Source organism: Gracilinanus agilis, chromosome 1 (assembly GCF_016433145.1).
Source record: "Gracilinanus agilis isolate LMUSP501 chromosome 1, AgileGrace, whole genome shotgun sequence".
NCBI classification, from domain to species: Eukaryota; Metazoa; Chordata; class Mammalia; order Didelphimorphia; family Didelphidae; genus Gracilinanus; species Gracilinanus agilis.
The window spans coordinates 319,323,147-319,343,415 of record NC_058130.1 but is presented as its reverse complement, the minus strand read 5'-3'; the positions used below and the strand labels follow the sequence as shown (position 1 = coordinate 319,343,415).

General features: G+C 35.3%; 1 protein-coding gene across 1 annotated transcript in view; it reads right to left on the bottom strand.

Annotated features, from left to right (window-relative positions):
* CETN3 (centrin 3) overlaps nt 1-18,872 on the bottom strand; it is a 32,562-nt gene extending 13,690 nt beyond the window's left edge. Inside the window, exons 1-3 of the mRNA XM_044662868.1 lie at nt 18,713-18,872; nt 16,304-16,439; nt 13,992-14,106 (exon numbers count right to left, since the gene is read on the bottom strand). Of these exons, the coding sequence (XP_044518803.1) occupies nt 13,992-14,106; nt 16,304-16,439; nt 18,713-18,729 (268 nt within the window). The 5' untranslated portion in view covers nt 18,730-18,872. The remainder of the gene's footprint in view (nt 1-13,991; nt 14,107-16,303; nt 16,440-18,712) is intronic.
* Between the last annotated feature and the right edge of the window lie 1,397 nt (nt 18,873-20,269).

The following is a 20,269-nucleotide window of genomic DNA, read 5'->3' as shown; positions in this document are numbered from 1 at the left end:
AATAGTTTTCTTTCTCCATCAATTTTAAATCTTTTATCCAACATGCCTTCCAAAAAACTAATTGAAGTATATTACTATAAATATGCAGAACACCAAAGCTCATAAATATTCAATCAAAAAGAAGCTGGCATGTATACAACTAGAACATTAAAATAAAATTACACATTTAACTATGTGGCACATACTCAACTTTTAAAAAAAATTATTTCCAACAAAAAGCAGAACAGGAAGAAAAGGAATGCTCTTGCCCAATTAAATAATTTACATGACAGGTGAATCAAAAAAAGCAGCTTGCCAAAAGTAGTAATGTACTTAAGAAGCAACAGGGTGATTTTGGGAACAGATGGGGATCCAAGATGTAGAAATTCTTATCCCAATGGAACTTTAATGGTGTGACTCTTTAAATTATTTAAGACTTCTGTAACCATATAATCCTTTTACAAATGTTCTGTGTATAATCTTACTTGATAACTAAGAACTGATGCCTAAAAATATAAGTTTATTTTAAATGGTTAAGATTTTTAGGTGCATGATCCCAAGTGCAATGATTTATAACTTGGCCTCCTCTACCACTAAATATGACCTTAATTGGAACAATATTATAATTATTAATGAAAATAAGAAAATTACTACAAAAAACTAAATATTTCTTGAAGTAAAAGAGATTACTCCATCAGTAATAATACAATTTCAATAAGTTTTTTAATCAATTTTTTAAAACAATAAAGGTATATTGCAACAATCTAGAAAACAATTCAACAGAAAAACAATCCAGACTTTTTAAAGGCATTATTCAATTCCACAATCATTTACTGACTGCCTTTGGGCAGAGGACTTGGACACTGGGTAATATAAAAAGTTTGGAACAGACTCTAGTCCTCTGCCCTAATGGCACTTACAATTATTATTTTTATTTTTTGTTTCATATTTGAGACTGCTACATATGATAACCTAGACCAGAACATAAACAGAAAAGAAATTATCTATTAAAGAAAATTCAGAATGATCTTAGGAAGAGAGAGATAAGAGTCTCTAAATGTAACTGTTTTAAGATGGCATTATGCTGATTATAAGAACTATAATATCCTAAAATAAGATCTATAATCTCTCAAAGAATTTGACCTTACCATGGACATAGAAAAAAAAACTTGCTGTCCAAATTATAATAGATAGCTAAATGGGCAAAAGAGACAATTCATTCACCAATACATACATCTTGAAAAGACAGGGTAAAATGGACGATGAGCAATCAAGAATTAGATAAGAAGAGAATGGGCTCGATTTCCATTGTGCAAGTGCACAATTTTAACTGCTCCCATGGTTTTCCCTGAAATAGTAACCAATTTTGTTGAACACCAATATTCTGGTGATAATATATGGATGTGAATCATGATATAATACAGTGTTTCAAGCAAATTAAGGTGAGGATCAGTCAAGAGTAATGGATACTTGCATAATGGATGTCATTAGACACATGATATCATGCAGAAGACATGTAAGGGATGTCAGAGAATAATAGCAGATAACATTTGCATAATATTTTAAAGTTCACAAAATCTTTATATAGTTTACCTCATTTGATTCTTCTAACATCTCTCGGAGGTAGGTGCCATTATACCATTTTATAGATAGGGAAACTGAGGCTGAAAGAGTTTAAGTGACTTACCCAGGGTCACACAGCCAGTAAGTATCTCAGGTAAGATTCAAACTCAAGTCTTCCTTATTCCTAAGTCCCGCTATTTATCCACTGAGCCACCAGTATAACCAGGAAAAAAAAAAGATGGACAAATCACATACCTATAGAGAGGGATGACCTATCGACAGCTCACATGTTACATTCTTACAGAAAAACATTAAGGCCATTCACATACTGGATAAGCCATTTGTACTAAGCGAATGAAATGACAGACAAAAATCACATCGATTTGGCAGGCAAGGATTGGTTGTGCTATACATCATTGAAACACATGCACCTATCAATAAGATCACAGATCCAATGAATTATTAGAAAATATTATGTCGCTATTAACAAATCTCATTTGTAGAACCCTCTAAGTTTTACGAAGTACTTGATAATAAGACAATATGAAATCAGAGGAAAATAAATGAACACTTCTTGATGTTGGAAAGGAAAAGTCATTACTAACTAGGGAGAGGAATTGTGAAAAAGCTTCCTGGAATTCTGAAGTGGTATTTCAGTTGGATTTTAAATGACAGCAATTCAATGGGCCAAATGGGTGAACAGTTTAGGAATAAGGTACAGAGGTGGTTAAATATATGATGTGTACAGAGATCAATGGGTAGTGAAATTTTTTTCTAGTACTTAAATAGTATAAAATAAAGATAGAATTGTAGAACAGTAAAAGAAATACAGGTAATGTGTTGTAATGGAAAGAGGATTGGATTTAGGGGGAAAAAGGATCCAAATCCTATATCTAAAATTTTCTTGATATATGACTTAACTAACAAGTCAACTAAGTCTTCTAAACAAGTAATTTATGATCTATGCATGAGAAAGATGTCTCCCAGCAAAGTGAAGAACAAGAATAAAATGGATGAGCTGAGAGTAGAGGTCAGAAAACCTAATAAAACTGGCAGAATAAAATAATGAAGACCTATATTATGACAATAATGCAACATGAAGAGGAATTGAGTTTTTTTAAGTACTTTTCTCACCACAACTTTGAGATAAATAATATAAGTATTATTATTCCCACATTAGAAATTAATGCTACGTGAAGTTTCATTTCTTCTTGAGGGTCACACAAAGCTAAGTGTGTGAGGTGGAATCAGAAACCAAGATATCTGAATCCAAGTTCAGCACTTTATCCACAAATCCATATGGCAATTGTCAATAAATAGATATGAAATTGGGAAGAAAATTCAAAAATTTAAAACATTAAGGACTAGATGAATACCAAAAATATTGAAGGCAGCTCAGAGAAACAGGGTTTGGAAAAAAATATAAGCTCATTTTAAGACAGGTTGAGTTTAAGGCACTGATAAAACATACAAGTAAAAATGACTACTGATGATGTGTGGCATTTTATATAGTGTTTTAAAATCTGCAAAGAGCTTTACTCGTACCATTTCATTTGAGCCTCACAAGTATAAGTTTTTAAAAATAGTATTATTTTCTCCATTTTAGAGAGAAGTAAAGAAATTAGAAAGGTTAACTGACAGTAGACTATTGTGTAGCTTGGGAGACAGAACAGGACTATGGGGACCATCAGTCTGGATATAATAGTTGAGGCCATGGAAATAAATGGAATTCACAAAAGGAAGAATTCAGAGAAAAAAAGAAGAAAGCAGCCATGAGGATTGTGACAAACAGAAAAAGGAGTAGAATAACCATGCAATATGTTTCTAGACCTAAGAAAGGATCTCCTTATAGAGGAGACCCACAATGTCAAATGCTACTAAATTCAAAAAGAATTTCAGTCCTAAAAGGACATTTTTATGTACAATAGGGACAAAAACCAGATAGAGCAAGGGAAGGAACAAACAGTAGGTTGGTGAAGAATGAAGGTAACACAATTTAGTGTTTTAGGAAGATGGGAGAAAAAAAAACTAGACTGGAAAGATAGACCTGAATAAACACAGGCAGAAAAGAGTACATACTCCAAGTAAAAGTATTAAATCTCTAAATTTACATAAGAGAAAGTGACTCTACTAGATCAATTACTGCCTAGGTATTTTTTTAATTGGGGCATAAAAAGGAAGTTGCTGAGAGAAAGAACTCCCCTCCACTCCATTTCCCAACTCTAGTCACTCTCTTGAAATCTGTCTCCTTTGCAATTTCAGTTCCACAAGCATTAATCAGGAGACTGCCATGTGCCAGGAATTGTGTAAAGAAATACTAAAACAAAAATGTAAGTATACCCAATCCTCAGAGAGGGTACATCCAAGGTGGGAGTGGGGGAGTGGAGGTAGGAAGAATGGGACAGGTATAAGATATTATACATGAAAAGATAAAGTAAATTCTGCAGAGAAAAACAACTAACAACTAGGGAGATTCAAGTGTTCCTAAATTAGAGACACATTTCTCTGCAAAGTTTTCTCTTTTTCCTTCTATAATGACTTCATCCTTCATGTAACTCAAACATCTGCTCTTTGTCCACAAGGATTTAATTTCTATTTCTCACATAACATTTTCTCTTTTTTTCACCTCTCACTGTTCTGCTTCTTACTTACTGAATATGCTTAAAACAAGGGATGCCTGCATATACAACAAATTTGTTCCCTACTTTAGAAAATGTGCAAATCCAAAAATGACTAAATGAGTATGCTTAAAACAAGAGACATCTGTAGTGGTATGAAGTCACTTTAGAAAATGATCAATTTAATCTGAATAAAAGTGTTTATATAAAATATCCACAATGTAAAGAGCATATAGTCTCTACTCTCCCCAAAATCAATGTTGATATATATATATATATATTAAACAGTCTGCTGTGTGAATTATAAATACTTTACTTCAATAGTACATTATTTGAAAGGAACAATCTAATCTAGGGGAGAACTCTAATATTGCACAGTTCCTCCACCTCTTTTCATACTTGCACTATTCTTTTCCAAGTCTTTCTGTAAAATCTCCACAGAAAACCTACCCAAAGCACTAGGATTCAACTGCATCTCATTGCACTAAAGTGCCAAAGATAAAAGACAAAATGAGGTTTATTTAATATTTTGTGAAAACCACTGTAGCACTTAGGCTATCTCTTATCCCTCACTCTTGGTACATGATAGGAATGCTTCCTTTTCTACCCATAGGAGTTCTTGATATCTTTTATGCTATTTTAGGCATTCCACTGTTGTTAATATAGTGAAGCCTACTTATAACTGATCATGCAACTTTCCATTGACCTTTGGGTCACATGCAATTTTGATTCTTCTGACATCATTGCTCAGCCATGATTCACAGCTGAATAGCATTACTGGGATCATATTAGTGCTAAAAATAAGGACTTTGTGACAGTAAGCCAAAATCATTGAAAGCACTAAGAATTTCTCCAAATTTGATCTCAATCTTCTATTCAAAGCTATGCTTGGCTCACTGTCCACTTACGGCATATGACCAACACAAATCAAATATACAAAACCACATAGTCTAATGCACTCCTTAGGAGTTGTAAACTTTTCTTCTCTTCAGGTGCTGTCTGCTATTCTCAACACAAAAAATCATCCCAATGAAAGACAAGCCATCCACTATATGCACACTCCACTATAACTAAAGGGTTTGCACTTCATTGCCAGTGATACCAAAACCATTATCTTTTTCCTTCCACTAAAACCAGGAAGTTATTTCTGGGATGTTGTGTCTTTTCTTCCAAAATACATTTTCAGGGTGAGGTATGATGAAGATGGGCTGGCAAAGAATAAGGATCCATGTCTTACTGATGGAATTCTCTTTTGGACATTGACATAATTGGATCTGTTGATTTAATTAATAAGGGTGTTGAGACACAATTTTGGAAAATATAGTTAAATGAAACTAATATAAGAACTAAAAGTTTCCTCCACCTAGGTATCAGAATGAGACAATTATAACTGACAAGCTTCCAGATTAAGATTTCCCAAACTAAGCAGTAGGTAGGTCAGTGGATATAGCACCAAGCCTAGAGTAGGGAAGACCTGAGTTCAAATCTGACCTCAAGACACTTCCTAGTTATGTGACCCAGGGCAACTAATTTAGCCTGAGTTGTCTAGCCCTTACTGCTCCTCACTTAAGATGTGAGGAATAAGGCATGTATTTTCAGATACGATCAATGCATATTGATTTGTTTTGCTAAATTTTATTTGTTTCAAAGGAGAGTTCTATTGGGGAGTGAATAGGAAGTGATGTAAAGTCTGGGAAGTGATGTAAAAAAAGCATCACTAAAACATTAAGGAAGTATATACAAAGATATTATTTACATGCCAGATTTTTCCCTATGAAAACAGGGTTTTTCTGTCTCATGACAAAATTTCCTCAACACTCTTATCCTCAGGGGAGAGGATAATCCACAGCACAATTTCCTGGAATAACATTTATGAATTCTGTCAAAATATCTCAAGTTTGGAAGTATTTCATGGTCAAATAGTCTAGCAAGTACAGCTCCATGTCATCAAGGTAGGATGTGAAAATATAAATATTATTTCTAAATTATTTAAACTTTTTTTAGTCAATGGTCTATGCACAATGTAAACATAACTATCTGTGCACAAATATGAATTTAAAATTACAAATAAATATCCTTCCACTACTATAATTTACAGTTTTACAGTATCTTCCACAACAAAGATTCATAACCTAGGATCTGTAATTATTTTTTAAAATATTTTGATAACTTATTTCAATAATTATTTTGCTTTGTAAATTTATATATCCTATGCATGGTACTTGACACAAAGTGTTTAATAAATGCATGTAAAATTATTTTATACATTTAAAAATATTATTGTGAGTAGTTTTACTAGCCTGCCAAAGGGTGTGATGCAAAAGAGGTTCATGATATTTGAAAAGGTTAAGAATTTTTCTCTCCTTTGCTGACTCTTGCCAAGCTGTAATGATTTTGTACTGAGTTTCAATCAAGTCTAAAGGTCTTCTATCTCTATTCTGTCCTCCTCAGAGTTGATATATTTTGACTGTCCTCCCCAATCATCTTCTATGTAAATAATCTCAAATAGTACTAATTTTCTATCTCCAGATTTATGCTGGATATATTTACTTCATAGCCTACTGAACTCTCAAATTCAACATGTCTAAAGACAAACTCAGATAAGAATAGCACACTTGTTTTACGTAAGTAAGTCTGGTCATTTTTTCATTTAAAAAGGAAGAAATACAACTATGGAATTGTGTCTATATTGCTTCCTATATACATTATCAGAAGTGCTGCTTCTTCTGACACTTTGACTTTCTAAGATACACAGGTACATAGTATCACTAATAAACAGTGTTTGAGGTTGTTATTATTATTATTGTTGTTGTTGTTGTTGTTGTTAGTTTTAGTGCTAAGTTTTAGCAAAATTCCTACTTCTGTGACCTACCTCACCACAGTGAATGTAAAGTCAGGAAAAAATAAGCCATTTTATCTGAATTGCTTTCTTTACAACTTTAGGAACTATATCCTTTCCATTTCTCATTTTGAGTTAAATCATTTTTATTGCATTTTATAGTTCACTTGTCTTACTTGCATTTGAACTCAGAGCATGAATCAGTGTATTGGAGACTGATTTAGGCCTGGCCCAGAATATCCCTCAAACTTACTATCTCTATTATTATTATTTCTGTTAATGGCACCATTCTTCCTATTATTCAAGAGCCCATTCATTGTGAATTCCCTTTTCTCACCTATTCTTCATCTGCCATTCAGGTACTTTCTACCACTTTTCCTTCCTTCACTCATCTCACATGACAACGTGACCTTATTCCCTACTAAGGCTAACCCTTCTATTTCTCTAAGCAATCTCATTCTATCCTGTCTCCTCCAGCAGACTGCCCCCTCTGTCATCTCTACTTTCACTTATTTTTAATCTCTCTCTACTGGCTCATTTCCTACTGTCTACAAATATGGCCATATTTCCCCCATCCTGAAAATACCTTCACTTGATCCTTGCATCCCTGCTAGTTTTTGTCCTATATATCTCTTTTGTACTTTGTAGTTAAACTCCTCAAAAAGGTCATTTACAATAGATGCCTCAACTTTCTTTCTTCTCAATCTCTTCTTAACCCCTTCCACCAAAACTGAGCTCTCCAAAATTACTAATGGTTGACAAATTCAATGGCTATTTCTCAATTCTCCTTCTCCTTGACCTTTCTTCAGTCTTTGGCTTTGGTGATCCCTCCTCATTGATCTTCTCCCTCTTTTCTCAGGTTTTAAAAACACCCATCTCCTGGCTGCTCCTTCATCCTCCTCTTCCTGACCACCCTCTCTAACGAAGATGCCCCTCAGGTTTCTGTCCTGGTTCCTCTCTTCTTCTCCCTCTGTACCACATTTCATGATTTCATCAGCTCCCATTTATTTATTCCCTATGCTTATGATTTTCAAATATACCTTTCCTACCCCAGTCTCTCTGTTGACCTCTAGTCTTACATCTCCAAATGTCTTTCAGATGTCTTGAACCGGATGTCCAGAAAACACCTTATAAACTCAATATATCCAAGCCAGACCTCATTATCTTTCCTCCAGTACCTTCCCTATTACCATTGAGCACATTATCATCCTCCCAGTCTTCCAGACTCTCCATCTAGGAGTTATCTTGAATTCTTCACTATCTCTCACTCCTTCCCTCTCTCCTATCCAATCTATTGCTAAAATTTGTGGGTTCCATCTTTGTAACATCTCTCCAAAACACAAACTTCTGTCCTGACACTGCCACCATTCTAGCACAAGCCCTCGATTATTGTAATAGCCTACTGGTAGGGCTGCCTGCTTCAAGTTTGTCCCCAACTCTAATCCATTGTTCATTCAGCCACTAAAGTGATTTTCCCAAAATTCAGGTCTGTTCATGTCATTCTTCCTAATCAATAATAAACTTCAGTAGCTCCCTATTGCGCTAAGGAACAAATACAAAAAGCTCTGTTTGGCATTCAAAGTTCTTCATGACCTAGCCCTCTTCTACCCTTTCCCCTAGCATGTACTCTTCCATCCAGGGATACTGGCCTCCTGGCTGTATCACAAACAAAATATTCCATCTGTCAGACAGAGAATGTCAGCATTCTCTGGCTATCCCCCATGCCTGGTATGCTCTATCTCCTAACTAATAATCTCCTTGGACTTCCTCTAAATTCCAACTAAAAATCTGCCTTGTACAGTAATTCTAGTGCTTTCTTTCTTTTAATTACTTCCTACTTATTTTGCAAATGGCTTGTGATTTTCCCATCTTGTCTCCCCCATTAGATCATAAGCTCCTTGAGGATAGGAACTGTTTTTTTCCTTTTTATATCCCTAGTACTTAGCACGATGTCTGGCACTTAATGCTTATTGAATGATTTGATTTTAACTTTTACTTCTCCTTCAACTCCTATGAAGCAATCAATCAGTCATGTAGTAGAGTTAATTCTTTCAAAGTGTCTTCTATTCGTTCCTACTTTTCTAGTTGCTCTAGACAGTGATGGGCAAACTACGGCCTGCGGGTCAGATGCGGACCCCTAAAATGTTCTATCCGGCTACTCAGATTGTTAAAATAATCTCTTAACTGGTTTCCTTGCCCCTAGTATCTTCCTCAGCAATCAAACCTATACCATTTTTAGGGTGTTACTCTACTGTTCAAAACTTTCAGTGGCTCACATATACCTACTATATATCACAATCAGCAAAGGAAGGCAATTTTCTACTGGGCAGAAAGGTAACAACTTGCTGTCAAAAGGACTGAGAAAGGTGTTAGCTTCCCAAATGATAAAAACACAGGTATCTCAGGATTCTGAACTCATGTCTCCAAAAATGGCTCATATAGTAAAGCTGTCTACTGAAAGGAAAGAGAACAAGGGAGCCAGATGGGACCTTTACAGCTGAACAGTTTAGCTCTGAGGTGTCTGATTACCTACGTGGCTTTCCTAGGGTGTCTATATTTGTATTTCCTTGTGTTGTATGTTTCCCTGGAGACAGTCTTGTGCAGTAAGCTGTACTGTAAGTTTCTAAATGTATTAAGGCACAGCACATATCACAAAGCTGGGTAGTGATAATGCTGTGTCACAAAATCATCACCAGTTACATCTTTTAACACTTTCCAAGCCCTTCCTGTAGATACACCTGTATGTAAGAAGCCATGAAATTCAGACAGGTACAAGACAAAGTTCAAAATCCTCAGTTTGGTTTTCAAAGTCTGCAACCTTTCCAACTTTATCTCCCATTACTTTCTATTAGGAACCTTCTACTCCAGTTACTTTTTTCCTCATTTGGATTTTCCAACCAAGTCACTTATCTTTCCTCTCCTCTACTGTTCATGTGCTCTTCTTTCCTTGGAAATACTATAGTCTCTTAGTTCATCCACTCCCAGGAGTGTTCTATTTTTAGCCATCCACAGGGCATGATAACATTTACAATCTCACATCAACATCTAAACCTAGGCAACCTTCATGATCTTGAATTATGAAAGTACTCTCTTTGGTCATATATTTGAATTCCATTATCATCCTTCATATTTTCATCTTTGAAGAGACGGTTCTTCTCTTTGGAAAAGTTAAACTTTCTACTCCTACCCTGAATCCTATTCCACCCTGTCTCAACTTAAACCTCTCCTTGTTCCTGGACTCCCTCCCAAGCTACTTAAAAACATGCCTAGGTTAGTTCTTCTTTTAAAAAGCCTTTTCTTAGCCCTGCCATTCTTAAGTCATCATCTGATATTTATCTATCTCTTCTCACTTTCACAGTGTAAGGATGGGATTTGTATAAGGGGGATGGGACAAAAGGAGCTAAACTCCAATAAAGAACCATCCACACTCTATGACCTCACTGCCAACCAACTTGATTTGCAAATCTGGCATCTAATCTCACTACTCCACTACCATTTTCTCATTTTTAAATTAAACTGCTTTTAACCCAATGGAATTACTTGTCAGTTCCAGGAGGAGGGAGGGAGAAAAAATGAATCATGTAACCATGGCAAAATATTTTTAAAATAAAATTACATTAAACTGCTTTTATTATTGCAAACTTAATCGCCAAAAATAAAAATTCTCAAATTACTTTTTCTAACGTTACCAAATCTCTCTTTGCTCAAGAGCTTTGTGGCCCTTTCTTATTCCTCATCCTAAACAACGTCTTTGAATTTTCTGACACAGCCAACCATCATCTCCCTCCTTTGGATTTCTCAAAGCTGTTATCTGCAGGTTTCATTCTTGTCTGATTGTTCCTTCTACATCTACTCTGCTATATTCATCTCTGACCTATAAATTTAGGAGTTCTTGACCCTGAATCAGGTCTTCTCTTCTGTCTATAGTCTCTCAGATGTTCTCTCTCTCATCAGCTTTATCATCTCTATGCAAACGACTAGTTTTTTTATAAATCTAGTTCTAATTTCTTTCCTTAATTCCAATCCCACATTACCAACTGCCTGATAGACATTATTTCCTGAATATGCAGCTGGCATCTCTAAATTCAACAGCCCAAAACAGAACTTCTAAATGCTCTATCCCCACCTCCTTAACTTCCCTATTTCTATTGATGGAACCATTCTCTTTCGAGTCGCCTCAGATTAATTCCCATTTCCCTTCACTTCCTTTTCTATATCCAATTAGTTCTTATGTCATGTTTGCTGATTCTATCTTTATATCTCTTACAACTGTATTTTTTTCTATTCATTTGCTATCCCAGGCCAGTTCTTTATCACCTCTCATCTTGACAACATGCAGCCCCTCCTAAATGTGCATCCTCATTTCCAGTCTATCTCCTCTCAAATTAATCCTCCATAAAGTTACCTAATTAGATGAGCACTAGGTGACAGAGCAGTTAGTATCCTAACCTTGGACAAAGAAAGACCTGAATTCGAATCCTACCTCAGACACTTACCGTTTAATCCTGGACAGGTCACTTAAACTTGTCAGTCCCAATTTCCTCATTTGTAAAATAAGATATCACCTACTTCTCAAAATATTTTCAGGATCAAATAAGATAATAAGAACTATGCAAATCTAAGTTTTATATAAATACTAGCTATTATTAGTAATTTCATATTATTTTTATGATCATCATCAAAAACACAGATCTACCTAAGCTACTCACTTCCTTATTCCTACGGATAAAATATTAGGTATGGTAGAAAAATCAACAATGCTTAAAACTAATTTTAGGTGTAGTACAATTTAATCAGAGGTAGAGAAAAGAAAAAAAAAATTTTTTTAAGCATTCAGTGGCTCTTTACTGCCTCTAAAATAAAAGACCTCTGACATTTAAAGTCCTCTATCACCTAGCTCCTCCTACTTTCCAAGAATTTACTTTAATTAATTAATTGGATTTCAGATTTAATCCATTCATTTACTCTATATTTCAGCTAAAATGATCTAATGGCCTGCTTGGCATGCCATTTCTCACTTCTGGGTCTTTTGCTGTCTGGAATATAGTCTCTCCTCACTTTTACCTCTTGGAATCCTGGGGTCCTTCAAGACACAGCTTAGATGCCACTTCTAGTGAAAAACTCTTCTTAATCCCTTTGATTCCAGGAGTGAATGTTTGCTCAATCATCAAATTATCATATATTTATGTAATTGTGTAAATGTTTAACCTGTTTACTGTGTAAATGTTGGGAGGGAGTGATATAACATTTATAATATTTTATTTATATAATATTTAAATTCCCAGTTGAATATAAACTAATAAAGGGAAGGAAAATTTTGTTTTTTTCTTTGTATTCCCAGTATCTGGAATATGTCTGTGGCATTTATAAATTCCAAAACTTCCAACTTCCCTCTACCTAGCCAAATCTTCATTAATTGGCTAATATTTTATATCCCAGTTAATCTATAAGTTTTCCCTATTTAAACCAGACCAAGACAGTCTCTTTCTCTTCTAAAAATTTCTATAGATTAATTATATATGTATACCACTCATTTTAACATGTAATCATATTCCATCTTGTCCTATTACTGAACTATTTAGTGAGTATAAGTCTTATCTAATTACAGTATAAGTTAACAGTAGATTGTGGTTTTTACTATTTCTTTAATCTCCTATAGGACTTTAGCAGAATGTTATACCTGATGTGGATACAAATACTGGTTGACTGATATATTGATTACTTCTATTTTCAGTGCCATAATACATGTATTGAGCACCTACTAAATTAGGACATTTAAGCAATTTTTTTTCTTTAAGTTTGTTGGGAAAGGATGAAAAGAGCAATTACTAACAAAATGTTAAGGAAGTTAAAGAGTTTAAAGTAAACTAGCATTCATTATGAGGAAAAAAACAAAAATATTTCCAACAACTCTGGGATTCCATAACCAGAATCAAAGTAAACAGATTAAAATATTTTACTCTAAGAGTTTTTAAAGAGGTTACTGTCAAGAGGCCTAACATTAATTATTGTTGCCATATGTCAAAAAGTATTGAGTGCCAACAAGTAGCCACCAAAGCACCTGGAACAATTTTAAAAGTCAAGAGTCTACCTTGAATTAGCACATTTAGTCTAATATAATATGAAATTATCTTCACAAATTTATTTGCTCTTACTCTAAGTTACACTACACCTAAACTACATTTAAGTATTATTGGTTTTTCTACCACACCTAATACTTCAATGCAAAATCAACATTGCCTCTTTAAAAGAAGAGTTTGGAAAAGACTCCTAAATTTTAATGGCAGGTCCCCTATCCTGTTATTCACTCCCCTCAACCCAAATATAAATGTAACAAAGCCTCAAAAAAAGGGGGAGAAAAACTGGACAGTATTTCCATTTTTAAATGAATTCCAGAAATTCAATGTGCAAACTCCAAAAGCAAAATAGAACAGTTTAAGATGTCTCTGTTATATAACTATACATTAAAAGATGCACTATTAAAAAGGATTTGTTCCTACACATTCTGAAGTTCCCTTATATATTAATTTAATTACTACTAAGACTTTTCAGAGCTGGCTAAATAGTTTGAGAGCCAGGTCTAAGACAGGTAGTCTAGACTCAAATACTTCCTAGCTATGTGACCCTGGGCAAGTCACTTAACTCCCATTTACCGCTCTTCTGCCTAGGAAACAATATATAGTATTGATTCTAAGAAGAAAGGCAAGGATTAAAAAAAAACAATTGAAACTTTTCAGAACAAAATAGACCAAAAAAATAAAAACAAATATGACCTACAACAAAACTGTACACTGTCTCTTCATGGGAAAAAATGGAAAGATCAATTCATCTCTCTATGAAACCACTAAAATTAAAAAATATTGCAGTATAACAACAACAAAAAATTAACAGAAACCAGGAAAATAAAAAAAGTTCCCTTTTTTCTGTATTGTTCCAAACCAGGCTAATTTCCCAACCATTTCTCAATACAAAGAATAAATTAAAATACATACCAACTTCATTAAAATCTTCAAAGGTGATTTTGCCTGTGGATTCTCGGTCATAATCTTTAAGAATCTTTAGTACATCTGCTTTTTTCACATCAAACCCCAAGGCTCTCATTGCCACCTTTTGGAATAAAACAGAAATACAAACTATAAACTACAAAATGAAAGTACATATATTTTTTCTTCTCTAATCTAAAAAAAAAAAAAGTTCTAACTTTACATTTTTAAAAGATTAAAAACATGACATCAGACTACTAAAACCAAAGATGACCATACTTTCAATTTCAAAAAAATTAACTAATAAAATGGTTTTAACAGTTGCTTCCATTAGTAAAGCCAATGACATATGCTAAGTGTCTAAGTCAACAAATATTTATTGTCTACCTACTGTGTTCAAAACAAGGCTAGACATATATCTGCCCTCAAAGAGCTCACAAATCAGAGGCAAACACGAAAAATTTAAAAGTAAATAATAACACATATACATGTATAACACCATTTATTCATTTACAAAGAATTTTCCTCACAAATATTATTGTCCCTATTTTGCAGATAATACTGAGATCTACAAAAACTAAGTAAAATGTGTAATGAGCATAAGAATCAAGATATATTCCACAAAATTTACATGGAGGACAAACAAATTGAACTATAAGACTGGAATAAGGAGTGACTGTGAAGGTATTTAAAATAAGGAGAAAAAAGCAAGCAAAAAAAAATAAGACAGAAAAACACAAGGCTTAATTAAGGAATGAAAAGATAAATATTCCTAAAGAAGAGGAGAGTTCATATTGGGGGGATAAGTGAGAAAAAAAAAAGCTGGGAAAGTAATCCAAAACCAAAATATAAAGGACTTCGAATACAGGACTAGTTAGATTACAGTCCACTGGGACTTACTGGAGATTATCTAGTGGACTACTTATACAACTAAATATATATATATATAACATTTCAGAAAGACCAACCTGATGGCAGCAAACAGCAGAACAGATTACTAAGGCATCCTCCTCATTATTAACCCCCTCAAACTGAAGCCCAGAAAGATTAAAGGTATATTCATCAAAGGTCACACAGTGTCAAAGTCAGGGCTACATACCTATATGGTCCCCACTCAAGGTTCAACCATACTTCATTCCAAATATTATAACTTTTCTCACTGAGAATATATAAAGCTCCCTAATCTACTCAAAAATAACAGTCCTAAAAAAGTTTTTGCAATTATTTACAATTTAAAGTGATTATAGTAATCATACTTAAATACTTATATGCCTTTTTATTTTCCTATCCCAGCAGGCCATGCAATAAATGTCATTTTTTCCCTCTCTTCAAACACAGGATTCACACATACACACACAATTCCATATTCCCTTTACATTTGTAAATTAAACTAATTATTTAACTAAGAGCTGCTATTTGATATAGTAGATAATGCTGGGCTTGGATTCAGGAAGATATAAATTTAAATGGTACCTCAGAATCTTAGTCGCCATGTGATCTTATGCAAAACTCTTAGCCTGTCAAATGGGCATAATAATAGCACCTACTCCGAGATTAAATAAGATAATTATATGAAATGCTTTGCAGCTTTACAGTGCCATAAAAATATTAGCTATTATCAATTCATATTTAGACATTTCTTTCCATAAGCATCAATAACACTAGGCAGATATCACATGTATTCTTTAGAGTGATGTTGAAACCACATACATTCAAGTGTACCCTCTTACACATGCAATACATTATGTCCCTGTGCAAGAGTAGTACAGTATTTCAAAAGTCACTTTTGGAACCCCATATATATATGAGATATCATGTTGGTATGTACCCATGCATTTCTGTGTGTAACACTTTCATCTTTCAAAGACATAATATCCAAGAGTTTGGGCCTAGTAAGAACAAAGATTTTGAAAGAAAGAACTGTTAAACCGCCTAATATTTAAATGCTTAATAAATGCCTGTAGATTAACTGCTTTAAATCTTCTATTATTACTGAAAAGTATATACCTTTCCTAATAATGATCTTTCATAATTTAAATGCTGTTATTTGTATTTCCCGAAAGGCCTAGTATGCCTGGTACATAACAGGTATATTACTAAATGCCCAATGAATGACTTCTCACTATATAAAAATTATTTCCTAAAAAAAGATGTTGGGATACCTCCCATTCAATAACAAAGTGGTACAATACTGAAAAAGCTTTATCATAATAGTCGAGTTCCAAAAACAAATTAAAAAACAAAATAAGTACAAAATTAATTAGAAAGTGATCAGGACCCTGCCAATAGACACAAACCAACATTTTAAAAATTACCTTTACCTTCAATTCATGATAGTCTATTGCTTCATCTTTGTCTGTATCAAATAATTCAAAGGCATCTTTTATTTCTTGTTTCTGTTCTTCAGACAGTTCTCGTCTTTTTTTCCTTTTTGTTTTGTCTACTACAAGCTCATTTCTATGACATGAAAAAAAGAAAACAGAAAATCTTGTAGTTCACTTTTAATCTTCCTTTGCATTCATCAATGTTCGAAATAGGATTGGGGAATGGGGTGAAACAAAGTAACCAAATAAATATCAGAATTATTTTCCAAATTTCTGAAAATATTTCAAGAGAACAAAGATAAATCAAATTGCCTTTTTAGGACTCAACTGCCCTGTCATCACCTTTAATATCCCTGCCATAAACTTAGCCTTCCAAAATGAGAGCCAAAAAAATTGTAGCTCAAAGTGATACTGTACTATGGTAAAATGTCATTTTCTTTAACACTGTTGCAAATAGCCTGGGGTTCACATGATACAGTAGCTTTTCTGAAGCCATATAAAAAAACTCCAAACTTCAACTCTCATCCATAGCTTTCTGGAACATGTATAACAATATAAAATTAATTCTAAGAAAAATCAAAAGTAACTGTTGACTCACTTTTGATTGTGGTTAAAATTAATTTTTACCTTACCTAAGTAGCATAAAATAATTCAAAAGGATTAATGAAATCAACTAACATTGTTTTTTGGCAAAATAGTTTGCAAAGTTCATTATGTATCTTAAACACTTGTTTTTCCCTGAATAATAAAAATCAACTAAAATTTTATTAATCATAAATATATGTCCATGCTATGTGTTCAAAATGCACATAAAACCTATGATATTCAACTGAAGGGCAGTGTCTTCTAGAAAGGCTGAAAAAATAAATAGAAAAATGAATTTATCTTGTTATAGAAAAAATTGTCCAAAAGCCTAAACTGAGTCTTAAAATACAAATCTTCCAGATATTTAAAACTTCTAAAGTTCCAAAGAAGTCAAGACTGTAATATTACTATAACAAGCAAATCTTTAGAAAGTAAATTTTCAATAAAAAGTCTGATAAACTAGTAAGATTACAAATCATATAGTAAGATAAATGTTATGACTTTGTAGGTGTGGCTACAATGAGATCTCCCAGGAAGATCAGTTTTAAGGAACTGAATGTTACCTTCAAAATTTAGGGCCTGAAAATTTTCTTCTTGACTTAAAAGGTCATGGTCATGGTTCTGTTTCATTACTGATAACCCATGGAAGGGCATGACTACTGCTCTACAGAACAGTTCATTGTAAAACCTGTAAAATCTTTGATATATTTGGGGGGAGTAGAAGGGAGAAAAGCAGAGCCAGATGGGAGATCAGAGATGATCTTTCTCTGAGGATATTAGGGGAGTCTTTCTTTTAAATAAAAGAATAAAGAAATAAAGTTTGGGGAGTAAATGATGTTAAAGGGGTTCTGTCATTTAAGAAAAGCGACCTTTGTAAGGTCTTGCATGTGTAAGGTGAAAGGCAGAAACTGTCAAAAATCCTGGTTTTGTAATAAAAGGACTCGAGTTTAAAATTCCCTTTGCTATATACTAATTCGAGTGAAATCACTGCACCTCCCTAGGCCTGTTTCTTCATCTTCCGAATGAAAAGATGAATTAAGTGATTGCTAATGTCACTTTTAACACATTGGTTCTTAAGGGGTGGGTAGGGGGTTGAGCTTTAATATTGATAACTAGTTCATTATTATTAGTTTCCTCTGTAAATCTCATGTACTTTATTTTATGCCTTTGCAAACATTCTGAAGGGGTGCACAGGCTTCAGACTGCAGAGGAGGTACCTTCGAGGCATATAAAAAACGGCTTTACCACCTAACCTTTATGTAGCCACTTTATATTCCTAAGAACTGAATGGTGAAGGGGTAGGTGAGAGGAGGCCAAAGGAGTAAACAAAAATCAAACTATCAAGGAAAAAGGACTAGGTGGAAATGGCTAGAAGTCGTTAGTTCAGCCCAAATCAGAGGCGGTTTTGTTTTGTTTTTTAAAGTGGATGGGGGGCATCTGTGCAGGGGGCAGTGAAAGATGAAGTGTTGGCAAAGCAAACAGCGGCGGAAGCCGAAGAGTGTAACAGCCCTGGGGCGAAGAGTTCTCGCGATACTTCGCTCCCACCCAGTTCGAGGTCGCAGCTTGGGCCTCGGTCCTGGGCGCTTTGCCCAGAAGCCAACGGGGCTCCTGCACCGCCTGCAGCCTCTCCTCACCCAACTCAGAGAGACGAGGCCATATAACCGCAGGGGGCCTGGCCTCGAGTTTCTCAGCTTTCTAGGGCGGCCGGCCTCCCTATCCCATAGTTCCCGCCCTCCCTCCACCGCCCCCGCCCCAACCCCGCCGGTGGGACCCCGCTTCGGGGCGGGTAGGGTGGAACATGGCCGCCCCCTCTTTACCGACCTCAGAGCTAAACTCATTTTCTCCTCGGACAGAGGCTTTTGCCACGGACGAAATCACCCCCCGCCCCTGGCAGCGAGGTTTTCTCCAACCCTTGCACAGAACACCAAGCGCCCTCTTCGAAACGCCACAGCCTCCCAGAGGTCGCCACAAACACTACCCCGGCCCCTGCTCTCGATTGGTCAAAAACCCTTTTTCTCGGGTCTACTTGGGCGGGAGCCAAGCTAAATTCTGGTCCTCATTGGACAGGACCCTGTGTCAATCCAAAGGATTTCCCTACTTTCCTATCCCTCCCCTTTTAGATTGGTTGGATCACAGGCCGGATGTGTTTTCCCAAAACTCCTTGCGGGGGCGGTCAGAACGGGGAGGTGGGGGTTGAGGAGCAGTTACAGTTAGGAGTGGAAAGGTGTGGGGGAGGAGGATGCGGGTTCCCGTGACCACTCTTTAGAGTATGCGCAAGGCGGCTCACGCGCTAGGTGTAGAACGTGCAGGATAAAAATCCATCTGATGTGCGAGTCCATCCTGCAGACTGAAAGAAGAGAGAGAGTCCTTAGCCCCTCGCTTCAGGCGCATAGTTTCTTTAGCATTCAGCCTCTTAGGAACAGGGTCGCTATGGAAGAGAACTTTCTGCGAAAAGACATCCGTTTGCATTCAGCAAAGGGACTACCTTTCGAGGATAACATTTAGCAAAGGGAATCTGGTCTAAGATTCCTTTCAATTGCGGGTCCTCGTGTCTTCTTTGTTTCACAAACCTTTGCCACAGTGACAGATGGCCAACTGCTGCAGAGGATTTTCATTTCACTTCAATTAGACATGTTTTAAACCCATACTATATATTGGACTACAAGGAGAATAAACATTAATTAGCTTTGTGCCGGACATTGTGTGTGTTAAGCGTTGGGCATATAAAAGGGGGCAGATGACAGACCTTGTTCTCAAGTAATTTACTTTTCTTTATTATGAACCTTTGGCAATAAGAAGAGGGGGGGGGGGGGAAAGCCAGCACCTCCAATAGGTACAATTCCTTATAAATTACATACAAGTACTGCTGTATTCATAATTATATATACTATAAGACAGGCAAAAATAAAAAATTTTTATAGGATAAGGATGATCCTAGAGTCATTAGGAAAACGCTATAGCTTACTGAGTAGCGAAGTGACATGGGCTTTAGGAAAAATCATTGGCAGCTGTAGAGAAGATGGAGAAGAGACTTGAGGGAAATTTTTTAAAAATTAGAAGCTGATTCCAAGAGTTTAGGCAAAAGTTGATGAAGATCTGAAGTAGAGTGATGACAAGTATGAGAGAGAAGGTATGGAAATGAAAATTGGAAGTAGGATGAAACTAAAGAATTAGTTGAAGGAGGTGAACATGTTTAGCCTGGAGAAGTAAAGACTTGGGAGGGGAGGAGGGTGATATGATAGCTGTCTTCTCATATTTGAAGAGCTAACGTGTAGCTGAGGTTAGACTTTCTGTCTTTTTCATATTTGTATCGCCATCTCTTAGCCCAGTGCCTACCACATAGTAAGGATTTATTAAATGTTTATTGACTATAAGTCA